The 24,227-nt window shown below is 57.2% G+C and overlaps 8 protein-coding genes across 8 annotated transcripts; 1 reads left to right on the top strand and 7 right to left on the bottom strand.

Annotated features, from left to right (window-relative positions):
* Nucleotides 1-284: 284 nt before the first annotated feature.
* Nucleotides 285-1,276, bottom strand: EX895_002694 (uncharacterized protein; the record flags this gene model as incomplete). Its single annotated transcript, XM_029883292.1, has 2 exons — nucleotides 285-1,006; nucleotides 1,213-1,276. The coding sequence occupies 2 exons, from the start codon at nucleotides 1,274-1,276 to the stop codon at nucleotides 285-287; spliced, it is 786 nt and encodes a 261-aa protein (XP_029740327.1).
* A 1,853-nt stretch (nucleotides 1,277-3,129) lies between these two features.
* EX895_002695 (uncharacterized protein) lies at nucleotides 3,130-3,810 on the top strand (the record flags this gene model as incomplete). The annotated part of the gene is made up of 1 exon (XM_029883293.1): nucleotides 3,130-3,810. One exon carries the CDS (start codon nucleotides 3,130-3,132, stop codon nucleotides 3,808-3,810), a length of 681 nt encoding a protein of 226 aa, XP_029740328.1.
* Nucleotides 3,811-3,938: 128 nt separating this feature from the next.
* Nucleotides 3,939-6,254, bottom strand: EX895_002696 (uncharacterized protein; the record flags this gene model as incomplete). The annotated part of the gene is made up of 1 exon (XM_029883294.1): nucleotides 3,939-6,254. The coding sequence occupies one exon, from the start codon at nucleotides 6,252-6,254 to the stop codon at nucleotides 3,939-3,941; it is 2,316 nt and encodes a 771-aa protein (XP_029740329.1).
* Nucleotides 6,255-6,981: 727 nt separating this feature from the next.
* EX895_002697 (uncharacterized protein) lies at nucleotides 6,982-9,246 on the bottom strand (the record flags this gene model as incomplete). The annotated part of the gene is made up of 1 exon (XM_029883295.1): nucleotides 6,982-9,246. One exon carries the CDS (start codon nucleotides 9,244-9,246, stop codon nucleotides 6,982-6,984), a length of 2,265 nt encoding a protein of 754 aa, XP_029740330.1.
* A 3,304-nt stretch (nucleotides 9,247-12,550) lies between these two features.
* Nucleotides 12,551-13,219, bottom strand: EX895_002698 (uncharacterized protein; the record flags this gene model as incomplete). The annotated part of the gene is made up of 2 exons (XM_029883296.1): nucleotides 12,551-13,059; nucleotides 13,150-13,219. 2 exons carry the CDS (start codon nucleotides 13,217-13,219, stop codon nucleotides 12,551-12,553), a joined length of 579 nt encoding a protein of 192 aa, XP_029740331.1.
* Nucleotides 13,220-15,063: 1,844 nt separating this feature from the next.
* Nucleotides 15,064-16,578, bottom strand: EX895_002699 (uncharacterized protein; the record flags this gene model as incomplete). Its single annotated transcript, XM_029883297.1, has 1 exon — nucleotides 15,064-16,578. The coding sequence occupies one exon, from the start codon at nucleotides 16,576-16,578 to the stop codon at nucleotides 15,064-15,066; it is 1,515 nt and encodes a 504-aa protein (XP_029740332.1).
* Nucleotides 16,579-19,867: 3,289 nt separating this feature from the next.
* EX895_002700 (uncharacterized protein) lies at nucleotides 19,868-20,263 on the bottom strand (the record flags this gene model as incomplete). The annotated part of the gene is made up of 1 exon (XM_029883298.1): nucleotides 19,868-20,263. The coding sequence occupies one exon, from the start codon at nucleotides 20,261-20,263 to the stop codon at nucleotides 19,868-19,870; it is 396 nt and encodes a 131-aa protein (XP_029740333.1).
* Nucleotides 20,264-20,826: 563 nt separating this feature from the next.
* On the bottom strand, nucleotides 20,827-22,260 carry EX895_002701 (uncharacterized protein; the record flags this gene model as incomplete). Its single annotated transcript, XM_029883299.1, has 1 exon — nucleotides 20,827-22,260. One exon carries the CDS (start codon nucleotides 22,258-22,260, stop codon nucleotides 20,827-20,829), a length of 1,434 nt encoding a protein of 477 aa, XP_029740334.1.
* Between the last annotated feature and the right edge of the window lie 1,967 nt (nucleotides 22,261-24,227).

Raw genomic sequence — 24,227 nt, forward strand, 5'->3', positions numbered from 1 at the left:
GATCGAAACGAGTCTGCTACTAGCAACGTTTGTGACGGCCGTCCTCTTGTGGTGGCGAATGAGATGACTGAGCCGAGCGCATCTTTTGTTCGCACCGTTGATCGCCTCGCGCATCCTCTTGAGCTTGCGTGTACGGCCACAGTCGAACCTACCACCGAACCGGCATTTACTCACCTACAACTCCGCCTTCCCATCCGTTTCTCAACACACACGCCATCAGCACAGACATCTCTGGGATAAAAGAGACAATGGTATTTCGGGGTACAAATTGCGGGTTCCATTTTTTACCAGATGGTGAAACCACCGTCGGGGCGGATGACCGAGCCGGTCATGTACGACGACTTGTCGCTCAACAGGAGCACGCAAGGCTCGGCCTGCTCGTGGGGCTCCGAGAAGCGGCCGAGAGGGATGGAGGAGGCCTGGAAGTCGCGGATGCTCTTGTCCATGCCGCTCGTCTGCTCCGTGTTGCAGAAACCAGGCTCGAGGATGTTGACACGAATGCCATGGGTGGCCCACTCAGCAGCGAGACACTTGCCGAGGTTGGTAACGGCGCCCTTGGACGAGTTGTAGAAGACCTGGGTCAAGGGTTCGTTGAGACCCTTCTGGTTGTAGATCTCGGACGACATGGACGACGTGATGACGATCGAGCCCTTCTTGTAGCCAGACTCAATCCAGAGCTGGGCAGCCGCCTTGGCCACGTTGAAGACACCCAGAACGTTGGTGTCGTAGACGTAGCGGAAGTCGTCCGAGGTGAGCTCGACGGCGGGCTTGACAACGGAGACACCGGCATTGGCAACGACACCGGTCACCTTTCCGAGGTCATCCTGAGCCTGCTTGATCGTTTTCTTGACCAGGTCAGCATCGCCGACATCGCACTGGTAGGCCTTGACCTTGACGCCGAACTTCTTGGCGACCTGCTCGGCAGCTTCCTGCGCCTTGGGGTGCGATCGGTACAGGATGGCGACGTTGGCACCGGCGCCAGCGACGGCTTCGCTGATGGCAAGGCCTGTAATGGTAAGGAGACCAGTGACGAGGCAATCGAGTTTGTCAGTCCGATATTCCTTGCTGCCGGGACAGCCGACGGCCGAGCGTCTGCGCCGCGGATGAGTTGAGAAAATGGCACGGCAAAGCCGACTCCTGCGCCTGCCTCTGCCATTCTCTCGGGATCTCATCCCAGCGACAGGTGCAACAGGATGGGTGCGGGAAACTTACCGATACCACGGTTACCACCGGTAACGACGACGGTCTGTCCCTTGAGGTCGATGACGAAAGGCATTTTGAGAGAGTAAAATCAAGAGTGGAAGGTGGATGAGGGACGTGAGTGTGATTGGGGTGATGAAGGTTGGAGGAGAAGAAGGGGAAAGTCCGATGAAGTGCAACAGATGCGGTCTCTATTTAATCTTTCCTCGACGGTCGTCTCGCTCAGCCCAGGAGGGTGACAGGGTCAAAGAGGCAAGGGAAGAGCGTGGGGCAAGGCATGGGAAGCGGTGGCCGTGGAACTCTAGCTCGGCTGCCTAGCTCTGCAGGGAAGACAGTCAGGGTCGGGAAGGCAAACCGAGGGGCTTGCATGGCCTGAGCGTCCTGAATTCCTGGCTTGAATGGACTCTGACGACGACCACGCTGATTCACCGACCAGCAAGGAAGATGCGCTCCGTCGTCACACGCCTGGACGCCTGGACGCAGCCAAGAAGATCATGCTGTAAAGCTTCGGAGGTAAATCATGAAAGTCACGCTTCAGGCCGGTGGCTCCGGGCCAACGATCCATCCTCTCCAAGATCTTCTATTGCTCCTCCTTCTCCTTCTGCTGCTCATATTGCTATCACTAGTCCAGTATTGCTTCTAGATGATAGAATGTCAACGGATGTCGGGGGAAAATAATGCGGCCCGTGCTGGAAGCGCAGAAAGGGTGGAGGAGGCATGTGAGCAGTGCAAAAAAGCATCATGACGCACGATGCGTGGGCCCGACAATCGGAATTGACACACAAAAAGCAAGGGCTGGCTGGAATCCAGACTCCGAACACGCGCGCTGATGACTGACGAACACGCAAGCAAGGCCAGAAGCACGGCCGTTCCGAAACCACACTTCTGACTGAAGATCGGCGCTGGTCCGAAACGATGACTTGCATCGCAGCCTTCGAGATGGTTCCCTGCACCGCGTGTCGAATACAAGGCTCCATCGAGTGATGATCGGAGGACACCCTACTCGTTCTCCATCGCCCGATGCACCACGTGGCTTCTGCTCGACTGCGGGCTCAGGTTAGCATCCATATCGTTCGTGCGGACTTGTGCGACAGACAGTGTCGCCAAAGCAGCCCATCAAGCTCCACTGATGCCCGTGTTCCGGCCGCGGGACCAGACCAAATTGCGATGTCGATCTTGACTCGCCACTAGAGCGATGCGAGTCAATCTGTAGATCCCACGATCGATCTGGTCAGTAGGAAGTGGGAGCAGACGACGACCAAGCAGGTTATCGGTTCATCACGCGGCCACTGGCGATGCGGTCGACTGATGCCAAGCGGCTTGGAGTCAAAAGTGCGAGCGGAAGAGCGACGGCTTATCGCGCATCTTGTATATATTTGTGAGTGAAACGTGTTTCTTAGCGAGAGGGCTGTGCGGTGACTTCTTCTTGCTCTGGCGTGTCGCCTGTTCCTAGCCAGAGCAAAAAGGCTTGTTTCAATTTGATAACCGAGTACGAAATGCCGCTCGACGCCGTCATCACCCTTCCAGCGTCATACACATCGCCACCCCGCCAACATGATTAGCCTGGGCCCTGCTTGACCACGCAAGGGTCTCTCTTTCTTCCCGTACCAAGATCCTTGGCATCGCTCAACCCTCATCGCTTCTCACCTCCCGTCATAGCTACACACACGCTCGTTGAGCTTCCTGCGCAGTCGACCTTCGAATCGAAATTCGCCCAACGCTTTTGCGTATCGACACCCCACATCGGAGTTTAGGTCAACTTGCGCTTCCCTTGACTTTGCATTAAAGCCCGACCCTGTCACTTGCTTGCTCGGCGCTCTCCACCTTCCACCTTTATTGCTTCGTCTTGCGACCTTGCACCGCAAACGTTCACAAAACGCGCTCGCGATACCATCTACACCACTAGGCTCAAACGCCACCTCCAGCACCATGGGCTACGAAGACGACTCCAGCCGCGCCAGTACCCCCCGTGGGTTCTCGGATGAACCGCTTGTGGAGCCCAAGCGACCTTTCTATCGCAAAGGAAGCTTCTGGTGCCTCGTCGTCTTCCTCTGCGTATGTGCCGCCGTCATCCCGCCTCTGGTTGTGTTCCGCGACAGACTCGGAACCTCCTCATCGACGCCGTTCGACGATCCACCATTCTGGAACGGCACAGGGCCTAATGACAACCCATTCGGCACGTGTTTCACCTTGCAAGCGACCGCATTTCAACCGCACTGGAAAGAACAGCAGACGACAACGTGGTGTGGGGCACAATTCAACAAGTCTTCTCCCATTTTCGCTTTGCCGCTGCTCAACATGTCCATGGCCGTCGGGTCCAATGTGCCAGTCACTCACGATGTCAACCGGACCCTCTACGACCAGATGACGAGGAACTGGTGCGGCGCTGAAGCAACCATTCGAGGTCCCAACGGAACGTATCAGGCGATTCTCGGTGACGCCAACGCTTGGACCACGATCGATCTCAACATGAACCTCTTTGAACGCTTGAAAGGTGTGCCGGTGGGCACCTACTCGGACCCGGATGCTGCTCGCTGGATGAACAACATTCGTGTCTGTTTCACAGGGAATCGCACAAACGTCTACAACGGATACCCCTACAGCTACTGATCCCTGCGTCTCCCTGCGTTTCATGGTGATCTATTGTATTTATAGACTCGTCATTTGCAAGTGCATTGCTCTGTTTGATTTCAACGAACAAGGTCGGCCGTGACGGATTCTGCCGGTGTGGTGTGCGTCTACCCGAGGTTGGGGAAAGGCGGGACCGGACCCGTGCCGTTGTAGATGATGCCCTGAGCGTTTGGATTGTTCTCAGGCTCAGGGTAGCCGACGGACTGGTCGATGAGCTGCTGCTTGTCCTGCGGTCGGTTCGGGTAGGCGTTGACCAGGCCTTCCCACCAACTCGTGTTGCTGAACCTGACTGTCGTCTCCTCGCCTCCAATCTGCGTTGACGCGTGGTGCGGGACCTGCAGCACGAACCCGATCCGCCTTGCGTCGTCGTACCAGAAGTACGCACGGGTAGTGAGCACGAATCGGTCGTTGACGTAGATCTCCAGCGCCGAGCCATCGACAAACACGCGCAGGTGCAAGCTCTCGAGGCCCGAGGAGAGCTGCCAGAGACGCAGCTTACCGACCTCGGGCGAGGTGACGACGGACTCGGGACCGAGAGCCGTGCGCTTTTGCACGAGGACGGACTCGTTTGAGGGGCGGTAGACGATGGCAATGTCTTCTGTCGCGTTGGGTGTGCGCAGGATCGAGATGCCCGCAGCAAAGTCGACAGACGTGTTGCGGAGCGTGGAGAGCGGAAAGTCGATCGTCGTGCTGATTTCAAAGTGGCTTGAGGCGGGGAAGCGGGGGAGCGGGACGAAGATCTCATCGACGAGCGTATCGTTGTTGCCGGAAGGGATGCCGTTGCGGATCTGCACCCCTGTCGGTGTTCCTGTGGACTCGGAGGTCAAGTTGAGCGGACCCAGCGCTGTCCCTGTCTCGGCGTGGTACGAGTCGTTTGCTTTCTGACGGAACTCCAAAAGCTCGTCTGCAGGGCTTATACCCAACACAACGAGATCCACGGTTTCGTTCTTCTGCCCCTCCTCTTTGAAGTCGTCGACCGGGATCGTCTCGATCCTGTCCTCGTTGCTCGCGGTCGTGTTGAGAATGGCCCAACTAGCATTCTGCAATACCAGCTCGTTGTTGACCACGCCCTGAATGCGCTTCACATACACTTGCCTGGGCAAGGTCAAGCTCGAAATGTACTGCTGCACGAATTTGGTCGCATCCTGGTTGGCAAAGGCTTCCTTGATCCAGCAGTACACCATCCTGCGAGCCGACGCAGACGAAGACTCCTGCCGATGCCCCATACAGGCATAGGCCAGACCCCAGTCCAACACGCCTTCGAGCGCAGTTTGCATCTGTACGCCTTGTTTTGCGCCCACCACCCCCGGTGCCAGGGTAGCGTTCGGCTGTGGCGCCGACTCTGTACCGTTGTTTATGACCCAGTGTCCGAGACGATACAGCATCAGCGTGTGGTTACTCTCTGCGCCGTACGAGATGAACGCCATCCCGGTCCCCTGAGCATCACCCGAATCCCCGCCGTAGTCAAGATTGGCGATCTGTCCTGTCTCGTAGTTGTTGCCATCGCTGTAGTCCGTGGCAGCCCATCCGGAGCCGGGCGTGACAAACGTCGTGTTGATGGGCGACTGCAGCAGCGGGCCGCAGAACGTCCAGTTGAGCCACTGGCCCGCTTGGCTCTGCCGGTACAGCCACACGCGGGGGCCGGCCTGATCGAACTCTACACCCGGCAAACCTGGTTGAGCAGGATGCAGCCCCGACGACAGGGACACGTAGTGCATCGGCTGTCCATCGTCGGAGGCGGAGACGTTGAGCAGACGGTCAAACAGAGCGTTGCGGAAGATGTACGGGTCGCGGAACCCAGTGACGACGTTGCCGCTGTATGGCGGACGTGCGATGATGGGGATATTGGCGCCACCGTCGAGCTTTGTCCATGTGACCCCGTTGTCCTCCGAGTAGGCCAGCGCCTGCGACTCGTAGCCATCCTTGTAAGGGATCGTCCACGAGATCGGAAGACCTTTCACACTCGTCCAAATCAACGTGGGCAAGCCCTTGTAGCCCTCGGCGACAACGCTTCCGTCAAAGTCGGAGATGAAGTCTACCTCGTTTCCCGCACCCATCTGCACAGGGTTCTGCCAACCCGACAGATCTTCATACTGCAGAAAGTCCTTTGTCGTCGATCCAGAAAAGCTCGAGGTCGACAGAGACGAGTTGCCCGTGCCGCGGAGATACGAGTAGAGGGCGGTAATATGCGCATTGCCATCCTTGTCTTGCCAAAACGCGGTAGGGTCGCCCAACTGGTTAGAGGGATGGATGAAGTGCGCTCGCGGACGCCAGTGGTCGAAGAGCGAGCCGTTGGGATAGAGCGAGATGTTGGCAATAGGCGCTTGAGTGAAGTCTGGTTCCGAGGCCGTGGATGGGGATGCGAGTGCAACACCGCCGAGGCTGGTGAGCGACAGCAGAGCAGGAAGCTGGAAGAGTCGCATTGTCAGATCTCGTCGGTGTCAATGGACGGAGGGCAGACCAGCGAAGCTCGACAATGCTCGTGCTCGGATCTTTATACGTTCCCGAACGGCCCTGCTTCGGGTCCCAGCCACCGGTTGCCTGCCACCATGCGCAGGCACAGCCAGTGGAGGATCGGCATCCAAGATGCCAAAATTCACCGAGAGAAGCTTGCACAGCGCGAATCTCTGAACGAATCAGCTCGACGGTCACCAGGCCTGAGGTCAACGTGCATACAGTAATGAAGCGCGCAGATTCCCGCAAGCTGTCCAAAAGCGTAGGCGCTCTTTCTTGGAACTCCGCCCTTCTCACGGAACCGCGTTGCTGCGACACGCTCTCTCCGCAACCTACACTCACCTCCTCTCGACTCACGACGGAATGAGGAGCATTCGCATCCTGGACGGCAGTCTGCCGAGGGTCACTGCGGCCTTGGAACACACACGGTTGTTGACGCAAGTACGGGCGTATTTCGGCGCTCGCTTGAAGCGTAAGTTAACCGAGGTCGGGCCGTACTAACAAACTGACCCCAGACGGCAGGCCAACCCCGCGCAGAAACAGCAGCAGAGAAGAATCAGAATACCCATGAAAGAAGAACAGACTACCAGTGACAGGGCTAGGAAAGAACGAAGAAAATTGTCCGTGCGTAGGGCTTGACTGTGGCCCTTTTTTGTGTGTAAATGTCGTGCATAGGTTGGAGTGCGTGTGCAACGACTAAGCCGCCTTCCGAGCCTTTGCTTCAGCGGCGGCGGTGGCTGCATTGCTTGTTGCCAAATGCAACGAGTCCAATCGATTGCTGAGTGCGATCCGGGCAGGATTGTAGACGCCGGATGCGCTAGCTCCGACGCTCGAGTTGCCGCTGGTCGACCTTGCTCCGGGCACGGATCCTACGCGCGGGCTGGCAGCTGCACTGCTGCTGACGGATCTAGCCATTCCTGCTCCTCCTAGCTGCTGCATGATGGAAGGTTGCGACAGGGATGTCTCGTATGAATTTCCTGCCTCTGCGCTATGAGCGTACGTGGAGCCATGCGCGTGGGCATGGGGGTGAAAGAGGCCGTGCTGCTGTTCATCGCGTTCGGCAGCGTGTCGGACTACACCCTCAAAGTCCATCACTTCGCCCTTGTTCTCGTTGAGAATGTCGGCATACGAAAAGAACGAGAGTCTGCGCTTGTCGGCGGAAGGCGAAGGGGAGCCCGAGGCAAGAGCTTGGAAGAGAGATTCCCCTGTGTTGAAGACGCCCAATCCACTGGCACTGGGAGGCAGTCCGAGTGTGCCTGGAGGAGCAGCTCGGTTCGCGCCAGCTGCAGCACCCATACCGGGATGTTGCTGAGGCTGTCGAATTACGGAAGCGCTTGTGCTTCGACTCTTGTCCACATGCGGGCTGCTCGTGCCCGACACAGTCGGGGGCGCGGGGGATCGCGGAACATAGGGACTTGCGGCTTGCTCGGCATCGTGCGCTGCGAGCACGTCGGCAATCGTATCGAGACTGTGGTCGAGCGTGGCCACTTCGGTGCCCGAGATGATGGCGCCATCGATGCTGACGCTCGAGGTAGCTGGACGTCCGGCATCGGCACCGGCAGCAAGCGAAGGAAGCGCCATGGCCGAAAGGTTGGGGGAGCTGGAGCGGAAGGGATTGGGCAAGGGCAGCGACGGAAAAGCAGTGGCAGTGGGCATGGGAGAACCGCTTGCTGCTGGCGCAAGAGGCGGAGGAGGATGTTGCGCCTGCGACACGGCAGCGACAAGCGAGACGGGCGACAAACCGGGAGCGGGAGAGGCAGAGGCCCTAGATCGAACGGGGCTGCCGCCGCCGACGAGGTCGTGCCTTCTAGCAGCTTGCGGCGAACGCGAACGCATCGAGTGGCCCGCGCTATCGACGTCAGAGCCAGGATGACGAGGGGTGTGTGTGGCTCGTCTCGGTGTGCTATTGGCATCGTCGAGAGGGGTACCTCGAGGAGCGAGTTTTTCGGCGATCTGGGCAGCCATGGTACCAGGAGGAGCATCGAGGACCCCCGAGGCCGAAAGAGGAGGCGAGGCGGACGAGGCGAAGCCAAACGAGGGAGAGCTGGCGCCGCTATGGACCGAGAGAGCGGCAGAGCTGAGGGCCAGAGGTGGAGCTGGGTTTTGTGGGGCCACGACTTCGATCTCAGCGTCGTCCTCGATGATGGCCTCGACTGCATCGTCGAGCACGCTGGGGATGGCTACGTCCATGGCCTCTTGCTTGGTCATGATGTGGCTCGCATCGCGATGCTCAATGTCACGCTCAAAGATGCTTGGGCTGTGCGCCGAATGCGAGGTATGCGGAGTGTGGGGCGTGTGCAGGTCGGTGTGGTGCCACGGGACGGCGTTAGCGGCCGCCAAACCAGGCGGAGAAGTGCCGGCTGCGGGGACGGGCGAAGCGGTTCCATGTTGTCGAGCTCGAACAGGCGAACGGAAGCCGCTGCTGCTTGGACGCGGCGGGAGTGTGGACGAAGCGTCGGACAGATGGTGTTGGTGTTGATGGAGGCTATGTACGAGGTGAGCAGGATGGACGCCTGCATGCGCCAACGGGTTTGCGCGCTCGGTTACAGGCGAGCCTAGGAGCGAGGAGGGCGAGGCGGGGGACCTGAGGCTGGCGGCAACAGCGGGAGTGCGGGGTGGAGAAGTAGGACGTGGTGAGACGGGGACGGATGTGGAAGCTGCTGTGAGGGGTGCTGGCGTGGATGAAGGGGTTGATTCGGGAGCAGGTGGATGCGGAAATAGGCGCGAGACGGTCGAGGCTTCGATGGGGTCGTCTGGGAGACCATTGGCGGCAGGAAGGGCTCCCATCGCAGCAGCGGCAGTGACGGCATCCATCATGGCGCTTTGCGAATGAGCACTCGAAGTCAGACGGGCTGCTGCTGAGGTTGGCGATGGGTCCGAGGTAGCCGAGACGGGCTGGGCAGATACGGGGGGTACCTTGTCCACGATGATGGGCTGCAATGGAGTAGCCGAGGCCGACATGTTGAAGGGGAGAATGCAACGGCGTACCGGAACCGTAAGAGGTGAACGCGGCGCGTTAGTTGAGCAATCAAAAGGATTTTGACGGCGGTTCCATTGGCTTGAAGCGTTTGTTGCACAGCTACGTGCGATCGAGGGTTCGTATACGCGTTGCTGCCTTGGAAGAAAGCGTGGGCCACCAAGATGAATGCGAGTCGAGACTACGGAGGGAGTTCTTGAGCGATGACAAGTGGGTGAGCTGTGGGCAAGGAGGGGAGGTAGGTTCAGGAACAAGTGAGGGTCGAGGGAGCGGAACGCGGATCAAAGGTGAGTGGAGGAGGTGGATCGAGAAGGAGATTATCGTATCGTGGATGATGGTGGTAATGGTGGTCGATGGTGATGGTTAGAGAATGCGGATGTGACTTGGAACCATGAAACTTGCGTGTGAGTGTTGTGTGCGTGCGCTATCCAACAATCCCACGGGCTGCCTCTCTAGCAGTGTGTTTCGGCAGCGCGTCATGAACGGGCCTTTTGGGATGCAGTGAAGAGAGAGAGCCCGCGGGGAGGCATGCAAAGCCAGAGCCAAGCCAAGCCAAGCCAAGCCAGCCAGCAGACAGGCAGAAAAAGTAAGCTCTAAATTTCACGCTTGATTTCTGGCCTCTTGTTTCTGCTGTCACTCTCGGTGCTCTTGCTGCACTGCATACATGTCACGTTACAATTTTGGGGCACACAGACCTCTCTCTCCGGCTTGACTTTTCGGTGTGGCTTGTCTTCGTGACGTTCCAATCGCCTTTTTCCCGTCACGGAGCTTTGACACTCCTGCAGCGTGTTGGTGACAGGCAATTGTCAGCGCAGCGGGAGCAAGCCAGTGCCGGCAACTTGCAGATCTGCGGCAAGAGAGGACGCTTCAGGAAAAGGGTTTCTCTGCGTCCATGCCAGCTCCGGACCATTCATGCCGTCGAGGCGGTGCTGGTGCCACCTGATTAGCCACGGAAAAAGGGATCCGCAGCATGGCATGGCATGGCAAAGCGTGGCCGACTAGCTCGGCACTAATACTGTATGCAGCCTACGAAGATCGCATGCTTCCAGTCGGGCTGTGTGTGCCAAGCCGATCGGCGACAAGCTGGAGGGTTCATGCCTGTCTGCGTTCTTGCAAGCATCGCTCAATGTAGCCGACCACCACAGCGGAGAGCAGCATTCAGCGGCGCGTTTCCGGCCAAGTGGTTTCTAGTGTAAGATTCCCTTGAGGTCCCTCGGCAACCGAACCTGTCACCGAGGATTTAGGGATCGTCTTCTTGGTCCATCAGGTCCGTTCCTAGTCGCCGCACCCTTGCAGTTTGTCCCGCGAACGCAGATGCCGATCGGTCGTGTGGCTTGTTCCCACATCGTGTTTGAGCTCATCTTGTACTGGCTTGCCCCTGTTCCTATCGGCGCTTCCGCTTTGAGTCCACCATCGCTACTGGGACCAGCGAGTGACCTTCTCGTTGGGGCCGATGACGGGTGCCAACCGCACAGCGCCACGACGAGCAGTCTTGGTTAACTTTGCAACGAAGCAAACCCCATCAGCCTGGAGAGGATGTTATCCAGTCTGATATCAATATATACTTAAAGCGTCCAGCTCACCATACAAGCATTGATAGTGTAGGGGTATCATGAGTCGTTGCCACTCATCGCCTGCATAAGGCGTGACTACCGATTCGACTCGACCGGGGTTCGAGTCCCCGTCAATGCATTTTTTGTCCCTCTCTCTTTTCTCTTTTGCTTTTGAGTCTAGGGCTCTCTGGACCCTGTCTGGTCGATGGATTTTTGTTGGAGATTTCTCCGACTTTCAAAGCTTCTTGGAAGGTTCGCACCATCGCCTCTTGCAATCACCATCGATCAACAGATCGCATTCTTGCCAATGCCGCTATCAAAGTGACTCAAAGGGCTCACACCATGCCACCAAAAAGTCCCAATGCGCAGCAAAAGGGCAAGCAGCCCAAAGGCAGCTCAGCCGGTCCGTCTGCCTCTAAATCCATTCCCGCTTCTAAAGCAGGCCCAACGTGGATCGCACCGAAAGCAATCACACATCCGGAGCATCATCACACCCTCAACCACCTCGATCACGTGGCTTCGTACTATGCAGCTGTCGCTGCTTCGTCCTCACCCTCCTCCTCGAACGCACGGTCGAGCGACGCAGCATGCCGGTTGCAAGCCGAGGTGGTGAGGTCGGCAAAGACGCTCTCGCGAAAAGCGGTCATTCGGCTAGACACGGGGGTCAAGAGAGCGTCGTGTGCAACTTGCGACACTAGCCTGATACACGGCTTGACAGCGAGCGTTAGGATCAGAGTCAGTGGTCCGCACGGTCACGTTGTCAAGTCGCGATGTGCAGTGTGCGGGGCGATATCGAGGAGACCTGCGCCGAATCTGATTCCAGAGCTGCAGTCAAAAGAAACATCGCAACGGGCAAGAGAGGGGAATCAAGAAGGAGAAGATGATGTGAATACAGCAGGACCAGATACCAAGAACGGCTCAAACAAGGTTTCGCAGAGGCAACGGCGAAGGACCGCTTCGATCAAAAGGCAGTTGCTGCGACCATCCGACGGCGCCCAGAAGCTGCCCACTACAACACGGTCAAGGAGGCAAAAGTCTGAACAGAGACATGCTCGCATTGCGAAGCGTGCGACAGCCCCCTCTTCTGACGCTGTTCCGCCAAGTACAGAGAATGCAGCGCTTGGATTACAAGCTACCGCATCCGATCTGCCATCTTCGGCACTTCCCGAGTCAACTGCATCACCTCCGACGTTCCTACACAACCTCGCTTCTTCACCGGTACAAACGAAGCGCAGACGTAGAACTCCACACCCAAATCTCTCGCACTTTAACGATAGAGTGCAAGGCTCGCACTGGGACGACGTCTTCACTACACTCGATCCCCGCAAAGCACAGGATGATCCAAAGCTAGCGTCTGCAACACAAGCACTCGACTATTGGCAGAAGGCCGCACGCTCTCGAGGCGACCACCTTGTGCTCAGCGGCGTAGGAAAAAATGGCGCTCTGGGCCCGCAGCTTCCTTGATCAGCCTCTCTCCGCAACGATACCCCGCAAGCAATGATTCGGAAAGAGCAGCTGAAAGCCGAGACATGTATTGCGAGAGAGAGAGAGAGAGAGTGTGTGTGCGTATAAGAGCGTGGTGGAATTAGAAGGGAAAGCAGTAAAAGAACATGACCAAGGATCCTGAGGTGTGCCGGCCGAGCCAAGAGTAGAGCAGTCGAGAGAGCGAGTAAGAGAGAAGACGAAACGGTCGAGGGCAATAATGGAGCCGGTAGCAGGAGAGGCTGGACGCGGTTCACATGACGATGCACTTGCTCGGTTGTGGTTCGGGACCGCCCTCCTGTGTGCCCTTGTCCGTCTCGCCCAACATGGCCTCGAAGGCCTTTGCGACGTTGGCATTGTGTCGTGCGCTGACCTCAATCCAAGCCGCTTTGAGCTCGGCAGCAAGCTGCTTGCCCTCAGCCTCGGAGACCTGCCTCTGTACGTGCAGATCGCTCTTCTGGCCGACGATGACGCAAGGGACGGATTCGGTGCCGGTGTAATTGAGGATCTTATCGTAGACGGTCTGAACCATGTCGAAGCTGTTGCGCGATGCGATGCTGTAAACAAGCATGTAGCCGTGAATGCCGATGGCGTGTTTCGAGTTGAGGATCGAGTATTCGTCCTGACCTGCCGTGTCGATGATGTCGCAGTCGTATTCCTGACCCTTGTGCGTGATGGTCTTTTGGAAGATGTTTTCAATGGTGGGGTAGTACGAGTCGACAAAGGCGTCCTCGACGTATCGCACAATCAGCGACGACTTGCCTGTGTTGCCAAGGACAGAGGAGTGAGCAGAAGTGGTCAGCAAAGGGAGCGGCGAGGATTCACGGCGAAAGCAACATTCGCTCCACTTACCGACGGAGCGAGAGCCCAGCACGGCAATCTTTCTCTTCTTACGAAGGGTGGAGCTTCCGGGAGCAGACATAATGTCGAGGTTGGGACTAGGACGGAAACTGTGTGTGTGCGATCAAGGTGCAAGCGTCGATGGACGGGTGGGGTCTTGCCGTTGGATCCAAGGGCAGCAAGGCGATGCAGGCGAGGGTATCAAAGGCAAGGAAGCCGGAGTGGGCCGACTTGGATGTGGGATGAAACGAGCGAGAAGGTGGAAAGCGGTATATAAAGGAAGGGTGGTGAGAACGACGACGACGACGATTGCAGCGACGACCGACGATGGTGTTGGTCGACGATCAAAGCGTTCCTGTCACTGGAGCAGTAGAGTTAGCAGAGCGAGCTGGAGCTGCGAGTGTCTGTTGGCTGTTGTGTTGGCTGATAATTGCCTCGCTTGGTTTTTGATTGCTTGCGTTCGGACTTGTGACTTGACCAATGCCCGGCAAAAAACTGGTAATTTCTTGCATATATTAGAAACCCACCTATTCAGGCAGGAGGCAGGAGGCAGGTAGCAGCAGGCAGCAAACACCAAGGCAGAAGCAGACCGATGCAGGGTGGAGCGAATGGAAAACAATTCAACCGGAAAAGGACAGCACGATTTCTGATAGCAGAGTAGAGAGTGGCATGAAAGCGCGGCGCGGAACCGTTCATTGGTTCGCTCTCTCTCTCTTTCTCACAGGTCGGAATGCTGCGCTAATGCAGCCGGTCCGCTTTCATTTGTACCATTGAGCAACGCCACTGCATGCTTTGCCGGGACAAGCTTATATTGTCGTAGTAAGGGATCGAGTGGGAGGGCAGGCATATCACGGGTCCTTTTGGCGAAAGATGCAACAGCACCGTTCTGTCGGCTCGTCGAGATACTCTCATGTGAAACAAGGGGGAACACTTTCGACGTCAGCCGTGTCATGTCGCACGACCGGGCCATCCCCCGCGCTGCCGTCTGTCGCTCATGTCGTAGCGGGAGCGGACCCGGTCGACGGCACCCATGCAGCGGTACAGCAAGAAAGGAATGGCGGCTCCTTGGGTGCGTGGCGTGTGCATTCCGCAAACCCACACAATGCCAGCTCTTCGTCGCCTTTCCCGTGGTGTCCTTTCCAGCGATGGTGCCTCCAAGCGGCGAAGATAAGGATTGCTTCAACGAGGCGCTGTGGTATTATGGTTGCAAATGCCTTGCCCATCATTGCGCTAAAGTGAGTTTTGCCTGTCCATCGACCTTACCGCGCTAGCCGCGCTGCGCCTATCTAATCTCGATGACTTTGACCTCGCGTTCCGAAAATCGGGAGCAAGCGTGTTATGGTCGAAGCCGGTCTGTCCTTTGAATGCAACGCCCTCCCTCGGCGAGGCGGACATGGCATGTCGGGATCGACACGACCAAGCCTCAATCAGTTGATGACCCTCAATCAGTTGGTGACCCGCAGACAGGCAAGGGGCGGTCTGTGACAAGGCCGAGTAATGCCCTGCCGTGGCACGCCACACCCGCTGTCTCGGAAGATCCGACGGGTAGCCTCCCGACTGGTTCGAGTCCTTCGCTTTGCAGCCGAGGCGCTCTCTACGACCTTGCCAGTCTATCACCTTGTCACTTGGTCGTCTGGCCACCCATTCACCAGACACTCTTTCTCACACGCCCTCTCGAAGCGAAATCGTACTGTAGAGTTGACATTGTTTCTCGCAGCAAACGAGAGCCCCCAAAAAAACATCCATGCCTTCCTCTAACCACCATCCATCACACCTCATCCGACGACGATTATCCGCATAGCAGTGCGAGATCCGCGACGAGCAAGGTCAGTGCGAGGAAGCAATCCATGGAAGCAAAAAAAAAACAAACTGATCCTGGTATAACAAAGCAGAGCGAGGCTTGACGATGACCATGGCATCGCCCACCTAGATGGTGTAGGTGAAGCCAGGGCGGTCATCGACCACCTTGCGGCCAGCACGAATCTTCTTGTTGGCAGCGTAGAAGTAGAGCGTGAAGCCAAACCCGCAAAGCACGTTGAAAGCCTGGCACGCAAGGGTCGCGTACAGGCCCTTGCGGTACAGAGGCGCGTCCTTCTCGTTGTAGGCGAGCGAGGCAAAGATTCCTCCGATACCACCAAACATGATGACGATCACCGACGTGAACGACTTCTTGCTCTGCCCCGCCACGTTGTTCTGCGAAAAGTTGAGCACGAACGGAATGTTGGCGTTGGCACCCCAGACACCCAGGAAGCATCCCGCGAGCTGCACGTGGCGCTGCTTGGTGGCAAAGAGCATTCCCAAACCCGCAATCGTCAGCAGGCACTGTGCGATCAGGATCGGCATTCGGATGAAGAAGCGGTCCGCAAGCACAGCCGTGCCGAACGCTCCAACCATGGCAACACAGTAAGGAGCAGCACCGAGAAGGAACGAGTCCTTGATCGAGTACCCAAGCCCTCTCAGGATGACGGGCAGGAAGTATGCAAACGCGTAGGTGGGCATGGTGGTGCACATGAACATCAGACCATAGAGCCATACCTTGATGTCCGTGGCGTATCTGGCAGCTTTGCCCCAGGTGAGTGCATCCGGTTTAGCATCACCTCGGTCGCGCTGAATTCGCGCCAGAATCATGTCGCGCTCGGCAATCGTCAGGAATCCCTTTTCCGCCGCCTTGTCGGGGAAGTCGATGATGGTAAAGTAGGCAACCACAGCGAGAACGACTGTGGCCAAGCCTTCGATGATAAAGATCCAGCGCCAGCCGAGGAACGTGCGATCGGCCACCTTGATGAGCGACATGGCATAGGCGAGGATGTTGGAGAAGCCAGAGACACCGACCGAGATCAAGTAGAAGGCTGACATGCGAACCTGCGACTCCCTTCGAACATACCACGTCGAGATGAGCCAGACGCAGGCAGGGAAGAAGCCAGCTTCGAAAGCACCGATGAGAGCTCGAGTGGCGGTCAGCTGATGCCTTGTCTTGACGAACCCTTGACCGATCATGACCACACCCCAGCAAAGCGCGAGGAACGACAGCTGCCTAGCTGCACCGATCTTTCGCAGTAGCAGGTTGGACGGCATCTCGAGGATGATATAGGGCACGAAGAACATGAGCAGCGGGATACTGTAGTTGGTACCCGCCGTCAACTTGAGCTCCTTACCGGCACCCGCGATACGAGCCGCCGACAGGTTGGTTCGGTCGATCAGCGCGATCGAGTAGAGCGCTCCCAGGATGGGCAACAGACGCCTGTCGACCTTTCGGCGAACACGCTTCACTTCGGCCTCGTCAAAGCCCGAGTTGATGTCCTCTGTGATCTGGTTGGCTTCGGCATCGTGCGAGACACCTGTGTCCTTGGAGAGCGTCTGAGCTTGGATGGGGTAGCCGAGCGCCTCTTTCTCGTCCGAGTGGAGCGAGTCGGAGCGATCTCGCGTTTCAGCGGCCGACATGGTGGGAAGACGAAAGAGGAAGAGGGAAAGGCGTTGGGACGAGGGACAGTACAGAGTTCTGGGGGAAGAGGGCAGAGGCGGAAGGGAAGGGTGGATGAGGAGGAGTCGAAAGAGGGGGGACAGAGTTGGAGAGGGTCCGACTTCTTATATCCAACAGATGGTGCTTAGTATCCTCCAATGCGCAGTCGCATGGACAGGGCTGAGCAACATGGCGGTGGGACAGCATTGAGCTCGTCTCCACAAGTCGAGTTCAGATTCAGGCACAGGCACAAAAATTGCCTGCGCTGTCGACTCGACTCTGGATGCGGGGTGCATAAGTGCTGCAGCACACTCCTCCGACAGGCGATCTCCAGGCCAATAACAGAACTTGCCCAACATACAGGTACACTTATCGCTCGAACGAAAGCGGGATGGAGGTTCAGGGCTGCGCGCGCATCAGCATCCTCCACCCGGCTTTGAGACGCGCAAACATCATCCACTTGGGACTCCGCAGAGCAAAGCGAGCCAATCGTAGCCGGCGCAGAACAAACAAACTCGAACGAACAGAGAGATGGCCACAAGTCAGTGTCAACAGGCCATGTGTCGCTAACTGGATGCTGTCCTAGAAAGCGTGCTTTGTACTGACAAATCCCAAGAAAGGACAAGGCAGCGCGGCCAAGCCTTCTCCCGTCCGTTGCACTCTGACCGACAACTCCACGAGGCTTGCAAGCAAGGTCATGTGAAGCGTCGCCGTTCGCAAGAAGAGGCGGTATCTCGCGATTGGTCTCAGAAGCAGCTCAAGAGTGGCCAGAGGCACCCCGACGACCTCGACATTGTCGTTCTCTCGCACAAGTCGAAAACTGCGAGTGAACGGGGTGGGCGAGCCGGAGTAATGCACACAAAAGGAGATGCGCAGAAGCGGGCACACGAACTGCGCTTCTCTTGGCTCGCAAGCCATCAACGGTCAGCGCCAAGACTTTTCCTGAGGCTCTCTGAGGACGAGGCAGGGGCCAAGAGACGGCGTCTGGGGAAACAGAGAGAATCTAGCCCTCTCTGTCCATGCGCCGTCCACGTTTATGCACAAACGGACAGAGACGCATCTGGCCTGTCTTGGATACGTTCGCTTCGGGTTTCTACCCCACGATTCATTCCATTTTTCTTTTTGCCACGAGGCAAAATTCCGAGCCCGAAAGCGAATTCGTTTTGGCTCTCCGCTGCGAGGCGAGACTGCAATGCCGCCTCCGTCTCGGCTTGACCTCGCAAACCAGCCCGCGCGCCAAGAACGTGAGGCTGCAGTTGGAGAAAAGTAAGGAGCGGGACTTGAAACGAAACCGTGGCGGTTTGTTGCAACTCCAAGACGGTCCTGAACCCTTGCTGTTGCTCGATTGCAGTGCGTAGCTTACCCCGAGCTGCTGGCGGAGTTCTTGGCAACAACCCTTGGCGTGCGAACACAGTCTGCTGGTAAGTATCAGCTTAGGACTCTGAGGTGCGGGTCAACGTCAACAGCCGTCATCGTCGAGAACACCGACATCGTCGTTGCTCAGCTGTAGTTCTGCCTTCGTATATCTGGGATGCTGTGGTAATACAGGTGCGCGCTTCCAAGGGTTCGTCGAGGAGATCTCGCTCGGAGATCCAACGAAAACTTTCCTTGCTGATCCAAACGGCGATGCGCGCAAGCCGATGGTATCTTTCGGAGCACCGCTCGCACTTTGGTTTTGCTGATCGTCGAGATCCCTGGAGCCGCGGAAGCCAGTAAGCTGCGACACGCTGGGTACCCAGACCAATCAAGACTCTAACTTCAGGACGATACAGGACCCTGTACATCCAATTCCCAGGAGCAAGCTCGAGGGCCCTTGCCATTGCGCGTGGCGCGTGGGTGTGCGTACCCAAAGTGGCGCCACAAGCTTCATGCTCAACGAGAACGGATCTAGTTCTTGCATCGCGAACTGCGACAAGGAAGCAGGTCTTGCTTTCCATGTGCGGGGTAAGGCAAAACCAAAAGTGTCAGTGTCGGTGTGTCACCAAGCCAACACACTCTACTTTACCCGACTCCAGAACCCGGGGTTCATTTGAGATACTCAAGCGGGCTTGGAACCGCTCGCTGTTCGCGCTGTTCTCGTGAGCTGCTGCTCTGGTTCTCGCTGAATGCCACCGCGAGTGAAGGCGAAACCCACATCGCTCTGACTACTCAGCTCGAGTGCTGTAGAGACACACACCCGCGGCAAGAACTCAGGCACCGTTCTCAACCAGGCCTCTCCTGCTTCTCTCGGAACAGTTTGCCCCGCATTCGAATCAGCACCGACGGAGTTCGCGCGATACGACCCCCACATTCGCGATACGCCTCCCCACATTTGGTCGGAGCTCGATACACGACGAGACTGCTGCACAATATCACCCCTCGCACTGACTGGTCACGGCGATTGCCGTCGAGCATCCTCAAGCTGAGTTGAGATCCTTGAAACCCTGGATCTCCTTGTAATACAGATTTGGAACAGCGCAACACGAAGTGCGGTCAAAAAGTCGACTTTGTTCCGAGCCTCCGGCATCTTTGTAACCGGAGGCCCCCAAGCTACGAGGGGTGTGTGGAATGGCATGAAAAGGGGGAGTTAGACTCCCACGTGGCAGAGAGGAGGAGCGGCGAAAGGCGGCGTACATCCCACCCTCTGGCGAGGCACGAGATCAGCCGATGCCTCTCCACCTGTTGGTTGTCTATAGACAGCTTTCCCTCGTCAGTAGTGCCCACCAACTAGACGGGAAGCAGACCGTATAGAGTTCAAATAGAAGGCTTCCTATGTCTTCGGGCCCCAGCTTCCTTGGCCTTCTTCATCCTTTTCTTTCGCTTCCCTCCTTCCCTCCATCTCTTGCACAGTTGTGGGCTTGTCACAATCCTTTATTGGGTGAACAACTTCGTGACGTCGAAAGCATCTGACCGCGCCGCATTGATGGGCTTGGGCTGCGCCAGGTTTTTCGACACAGCCTGTTCAGACCCGATCAGTGGTCTTTGTGCATTTGCGGCCGTGTCCGCGTTGTACAAGCACCTATTCGATGCACTCGAAACTTGCTTCCATGACATTGCCCATTTCAGGAGTTCGGGAATCGACTCGGGGGTGTCCTCGTGGAGATCCCATTTCAGCGTCTCGTACTCGTCGGGCAACCGGGAGATGGACTAATAAACTACACACTGAATAGACCCTAAAGAGGCGTGGGTTACTGAGCTGCAGCTTTGCTTTGAACTGTGCCCCTGTGATGCATTCGACATTCTGGAAGCGCGGGATACAGGTCGAGGAGAACCAATCGAGTGCCGGACCTTTCAGGCGTTGCGCGGCGAGGGTCCATAGACCTTGTTGTTGCGAGACATGTGTAGCTCGGATCGGATGAGGCGTAACCAGCTTACTACGTCCTCGGTCTCCTTGCCGCTGAACGTCGCGGTATTCGGACCTACGGGAACCATGTCATCGTTTCCGTCAACGACGATAACACGTCCTTGTTCCGGTCTGTTAACGGCAGGAGTCGGCTCGTTGGAAACGTTTCCGGCCACCGCGGCTGAGTTGCCCGCTTCAGTCCGCTTAGCGAATGGCGCACCCTCTTGAGACCCAATCTTCTGAGGGCGATGGGACGCATTGTCATCGCCGGACCTGGTGTTGTGTGAAGCCACGTTGCGAATGCGGTCCGAAGGCTTCGACACAATTGTGACCCAAGCTGTCATGCCTACGGATGCCGGACACTTCGTGTTCGAGTGAAGCCTCACTCACGCACCTGGGTTCGCACGTAGTTCAACAGAAGCTTGGAAGTGCGGAAATGAGGAAAGGCACCAAAGGTAGGGGTCTACATACATGCTGGGTGCAATGCACAGCAGGAGGTGAGGAGGCGTGGGCCCAGCCACAGCAAGTTTGGCTGCCACGCTGTGAAGTGGGGACGAGATGAACTGGTCTCAAGCCTTTGAACCTCTGGTCCTACAGCAGTTTGAGGTCGTGGCCGAAGACAACCATTCGGTGTGTCTCGACATCATTTGGCGTCGAAAATGAATCTCGAATTCACAGCCCGCTGTGCCCATGTAATGAGCTCGGGAAGGCGTTGCACACTCCCACTAATCAACACACCGATCATGGCAGTACAGAAAGTCGAAAAGAATGCGAGTTCATGCGTCGATGCACCAGGATCAACAAGAGGGACTGTCCGAAAGAAAGGAAGCTGCTGACAAAGGAGGGGATCCACGCAGTGTTCCCCCGGCTTAAAGGTATACTGTACAAGAAAGAACCGTCGAGGGTTCTAAAGCAAGACGAAAGAGCCGACCGCGAGCAGCGATGCGAGTACGGTCAACACCACCACCTGGACGTGGGTACTGACGAGCGGTGCAGACGAGGATGAAGACGAAGAGATCGAGGACGAGGACGAAGCAGTCTTGTTGCTCGTCGAGTGATTCAAGCTGGTGACGTTCTTCCACCCCGAGGGTCTCCAGCCCAACTGCACGTTGGGGCTATCGTCAAACACGGCCGAACTGCCCTCTATGCTCGAATACACCTTCTCCACATTGTGATCGGCATCAAACACCACGGTCAGTCTGTGGTTGAGGACGTTCTTAGTCAAGTTTCCCCACGAAGCCATGCCGGGGAGGGCACCGGGGAAGCCGGTCAGGTCCTCGTTGGTGCCGGCGAGCGTGTTAATGTAACGCCACCAGCTGAGGTTTCGATCGCGTCGTGCCGCTCCGCCCTGGAGCTTGGCCATGCATGTGTTGTCGCCGTCGGGTTGGACATCCTGGTAGCCGACGACCCAGCGCACGTCGCGCGTCGCCAGCCGCACAAAGTACTGCTGTGGCGTCAGCAGCCCGCCAGTGGCAGTACCGTTGAAGCGGTCGAACCCGTAGCGCCAGCGGTTGTACAGCGGACACGTCGCCTTGGTCGCAACCGAGGCGTCTTGCAGCGGGCGATCGAGCGTGTAGTAAGGGTTGGAGGACGGGTCGCCCACGACATAACGCAGCTGGATATTGCTCGATGCCGGCAGACCAGCTCCGGCCATGGCATACCTCGAGATGACTTGTCCGCCGGCGCCGTGCCCGACAAAAGTTATCAGCTTCATTTTGGGGTACTTGGCGGTATTGCCGAACTCAGCGAGCAGCGCATCGAGCACATCGAAACTCGTCAGGTTGCAGCCGGCCGGGTGGTTCGCCGCTTCGGCCGCCTGCCATACGTTGGTGTCGGCAAAGGCGAGCTGATCGGCCGTGTACTGGCCCGAATTGAATCGGGTCGAGTAGAACTGCGGCGCAGCGATGATCGAGGTCGAGTGCGCACCGGGGGATTTGTTGGCGATGGCAGTTTTCAGGACGTTGTTCATGACAGTCCAGTAGTTGCTGCCGTCGCGAAGCTTGCCGTGCATCATGATGTAGGCGTTTGTCGCAGTGGCATTGTTGGGCTTGGCGGTCCAGTAGACTGCCACGGACGCTCGGGGGGTGATGGGCAGCGAGACGAGCTTAGAGCCTTTAGGGATGGTGGGTGGACCGTGTGCTTCGCCCTCATTGTCGATGGGGTCGGTGTCGGAGAATGCATCACGCTGTTGTAATGAAGATGGCGAGGACGACCGAATCGGAGTGAACCCTGCCGAGACGCTTTGCACGAGCAGTGACAGCATGCTCAGCAGCACCAGACAGAGCAGGCTGGCGCTGAAGAGTGGCATGGCTGAACGACGACGAGAGCTGGATGCGGTCATCTTTGGCCACGGGATGGATCCTTGTCGAAGAGCCGGTGATGGAAGGTCAAGAGGAAGGGAACAAGGGGGATTTACGAGGACATGTGATGTAGCTATGAAGACTATATGCGTTCTCGACAGTGCTCGGAAAGCCACAGGGGCTGGCGAAGCGACACGGTACCGGTGGAGGGAGAGAAACAGCGTGGCTGTCTGTACTCGCAAAGACAGTCGGCTCAGGAAGCGGAACGGCAGGTGAGACTGAAGGCGGCGGCGGAATTCGAGCAAAGCAAGAGCTTCGGAGCGAAGCACGAGATGTCGGAAGCGCCTTGGCTGCTAAGCGCTGAGCTGTTTGGAAGGCGAGGCCAAGCGGTGTCGACACCGGAACCGTCGTTGTCAACGAGACCGTTTAAGCAGTATCCATACCAACCCGTTGTCGCAGAGCCCAAATGATCGTATGTAAGGGGAGGATCGTGGAGAAGAATCAAACCACACGGGGGAGCGGGTTGCGAACCATGACAGACGAACAGAGTAGCTAGCTGGGCATGGCAGTTGCATGGCCTGACCCGACAGCAGCTGAGCGGATTAAGTTTGGCTCACAGCGGTCGCAAAGCGGCGCTGGGGAAGACACTGGAAATGCAGAGAAGAACAACAGGCAACGGGTAGTAAAAAAAAGTACGAGCAGGAGCTGGAGGACGGGGGGTAGGAGCCGTTGAATGTTTAGGATTTGAACGCCGAGATGTGCCAACCGCAACCTGCGGATGTGCAGCAGCGGCAAGAAGGAAGGCCATGGCTGCACCTTAGGTGAGAGGCTGAGTTTGTATGGATCGACGATGCTTGCATCCAAAGGCAGGAAAGGATGTCCGAGAGAGCGGCGACGTAAGAGCAGCCTTTCTTTCTAAGCGGACAGCGGCGGAGATTGAAAAGCCATGCGCGAAAGGCCGAGATGGTCTCACCAAATCCACCACAACACCGCCGGGTGCTGAATCCCTACCAACGTAACGAGCGCAAGCCAACGCAAGCGAGGCGCAACAAGCGCAACAAGCTTATGATTCAGGATGTTGTCAACTGCAGCTGTACACTGTCAGCACGTTGTGACAGCGGCAACGCTGGAACGAGCTGGTCGCCTCGGTTGAATTTGAAATTGGGTAGCGTAGGATGCTGGCACGCTCAGCAAAGCAACGCGATGTTTGTAGTCTTCGGACGAGCGCAGCACTCTAGGGCAGCTGTTGTGGTCCGAGCCGCAGGCTTGTCGGGAGAAGCGAGGTTGTCGAGCGATGCGCAATTTGATAGCGACCAGAGAATCTCGCTCCGAAAGCTTGCCATGGCCGGCCCACTGTCTCAGCCGTGCCGAGGTGGTGTTTTCATGCTCGACGCTAAATCTGTTCTCGGATAAGGCCAAAGACCTGCCAGATGGGGCGGCGAATGCACGGCAAGGCGAGCTGCGCTCTTCATCTGTCGGCTTGGTCGGCCTCAGTGTTCGAGCTGCAGTTCCTGCCTGACAGCGCTGGGGCGGCAGGAGGGGTGTGATGTGTCAGTCAGAAGCTACCTCGGCCGTCGCTGCACGCACTGCAGCTTCCAAATGCAAGTGTTGGGCGAATGTTGAACTTGCTTGCCGATCGGGAGAAGCGAAGTATCGTATCCCGATTACTTTCCGATCTTATCTCGTGCGAATCCCTTCGGTCCCATGACCTAATTGCACGGAATTGGGAGGACATGGGAGAAATTCCATTTTGGCCGAAGTTTTGATTCAGACTTCTTTGTGCTTGCCAACAGCCAATTCTTATCTCAATCAATTTCCACCTTTGTCATCCCGTCTGTGCGTGACTAGGAGAAGCGCGGGTGAAGACGTCTCTCATCTGATTAGGCTTGAGTCAAAGATCGAAATTTGCGGAAAAAGAGGCGCAGCTCCGTGGGGCATGTGCTCAGTCTGGTCTCACGACTCGACTCTGAATCCCGCAGCGGTCTGGCAGGCCAGGCGCACAGTCAGC

This window comes from Sporisorium graminicola, chromosome SGRAM_16, assembly GCF_005498985.1.
Source record: "Sporisorium graminicola strain CBS 10092 chromosome SGRAM_16, whole genome shotgun sequence".
Taxonomy (NCBI): Eukaryota; Fungi; Basidiomycota; class Ustilaginomycetes; order Ustilaginales; family Ustilaginaceae; genus Sporisorium; species Sporisorium graminicola.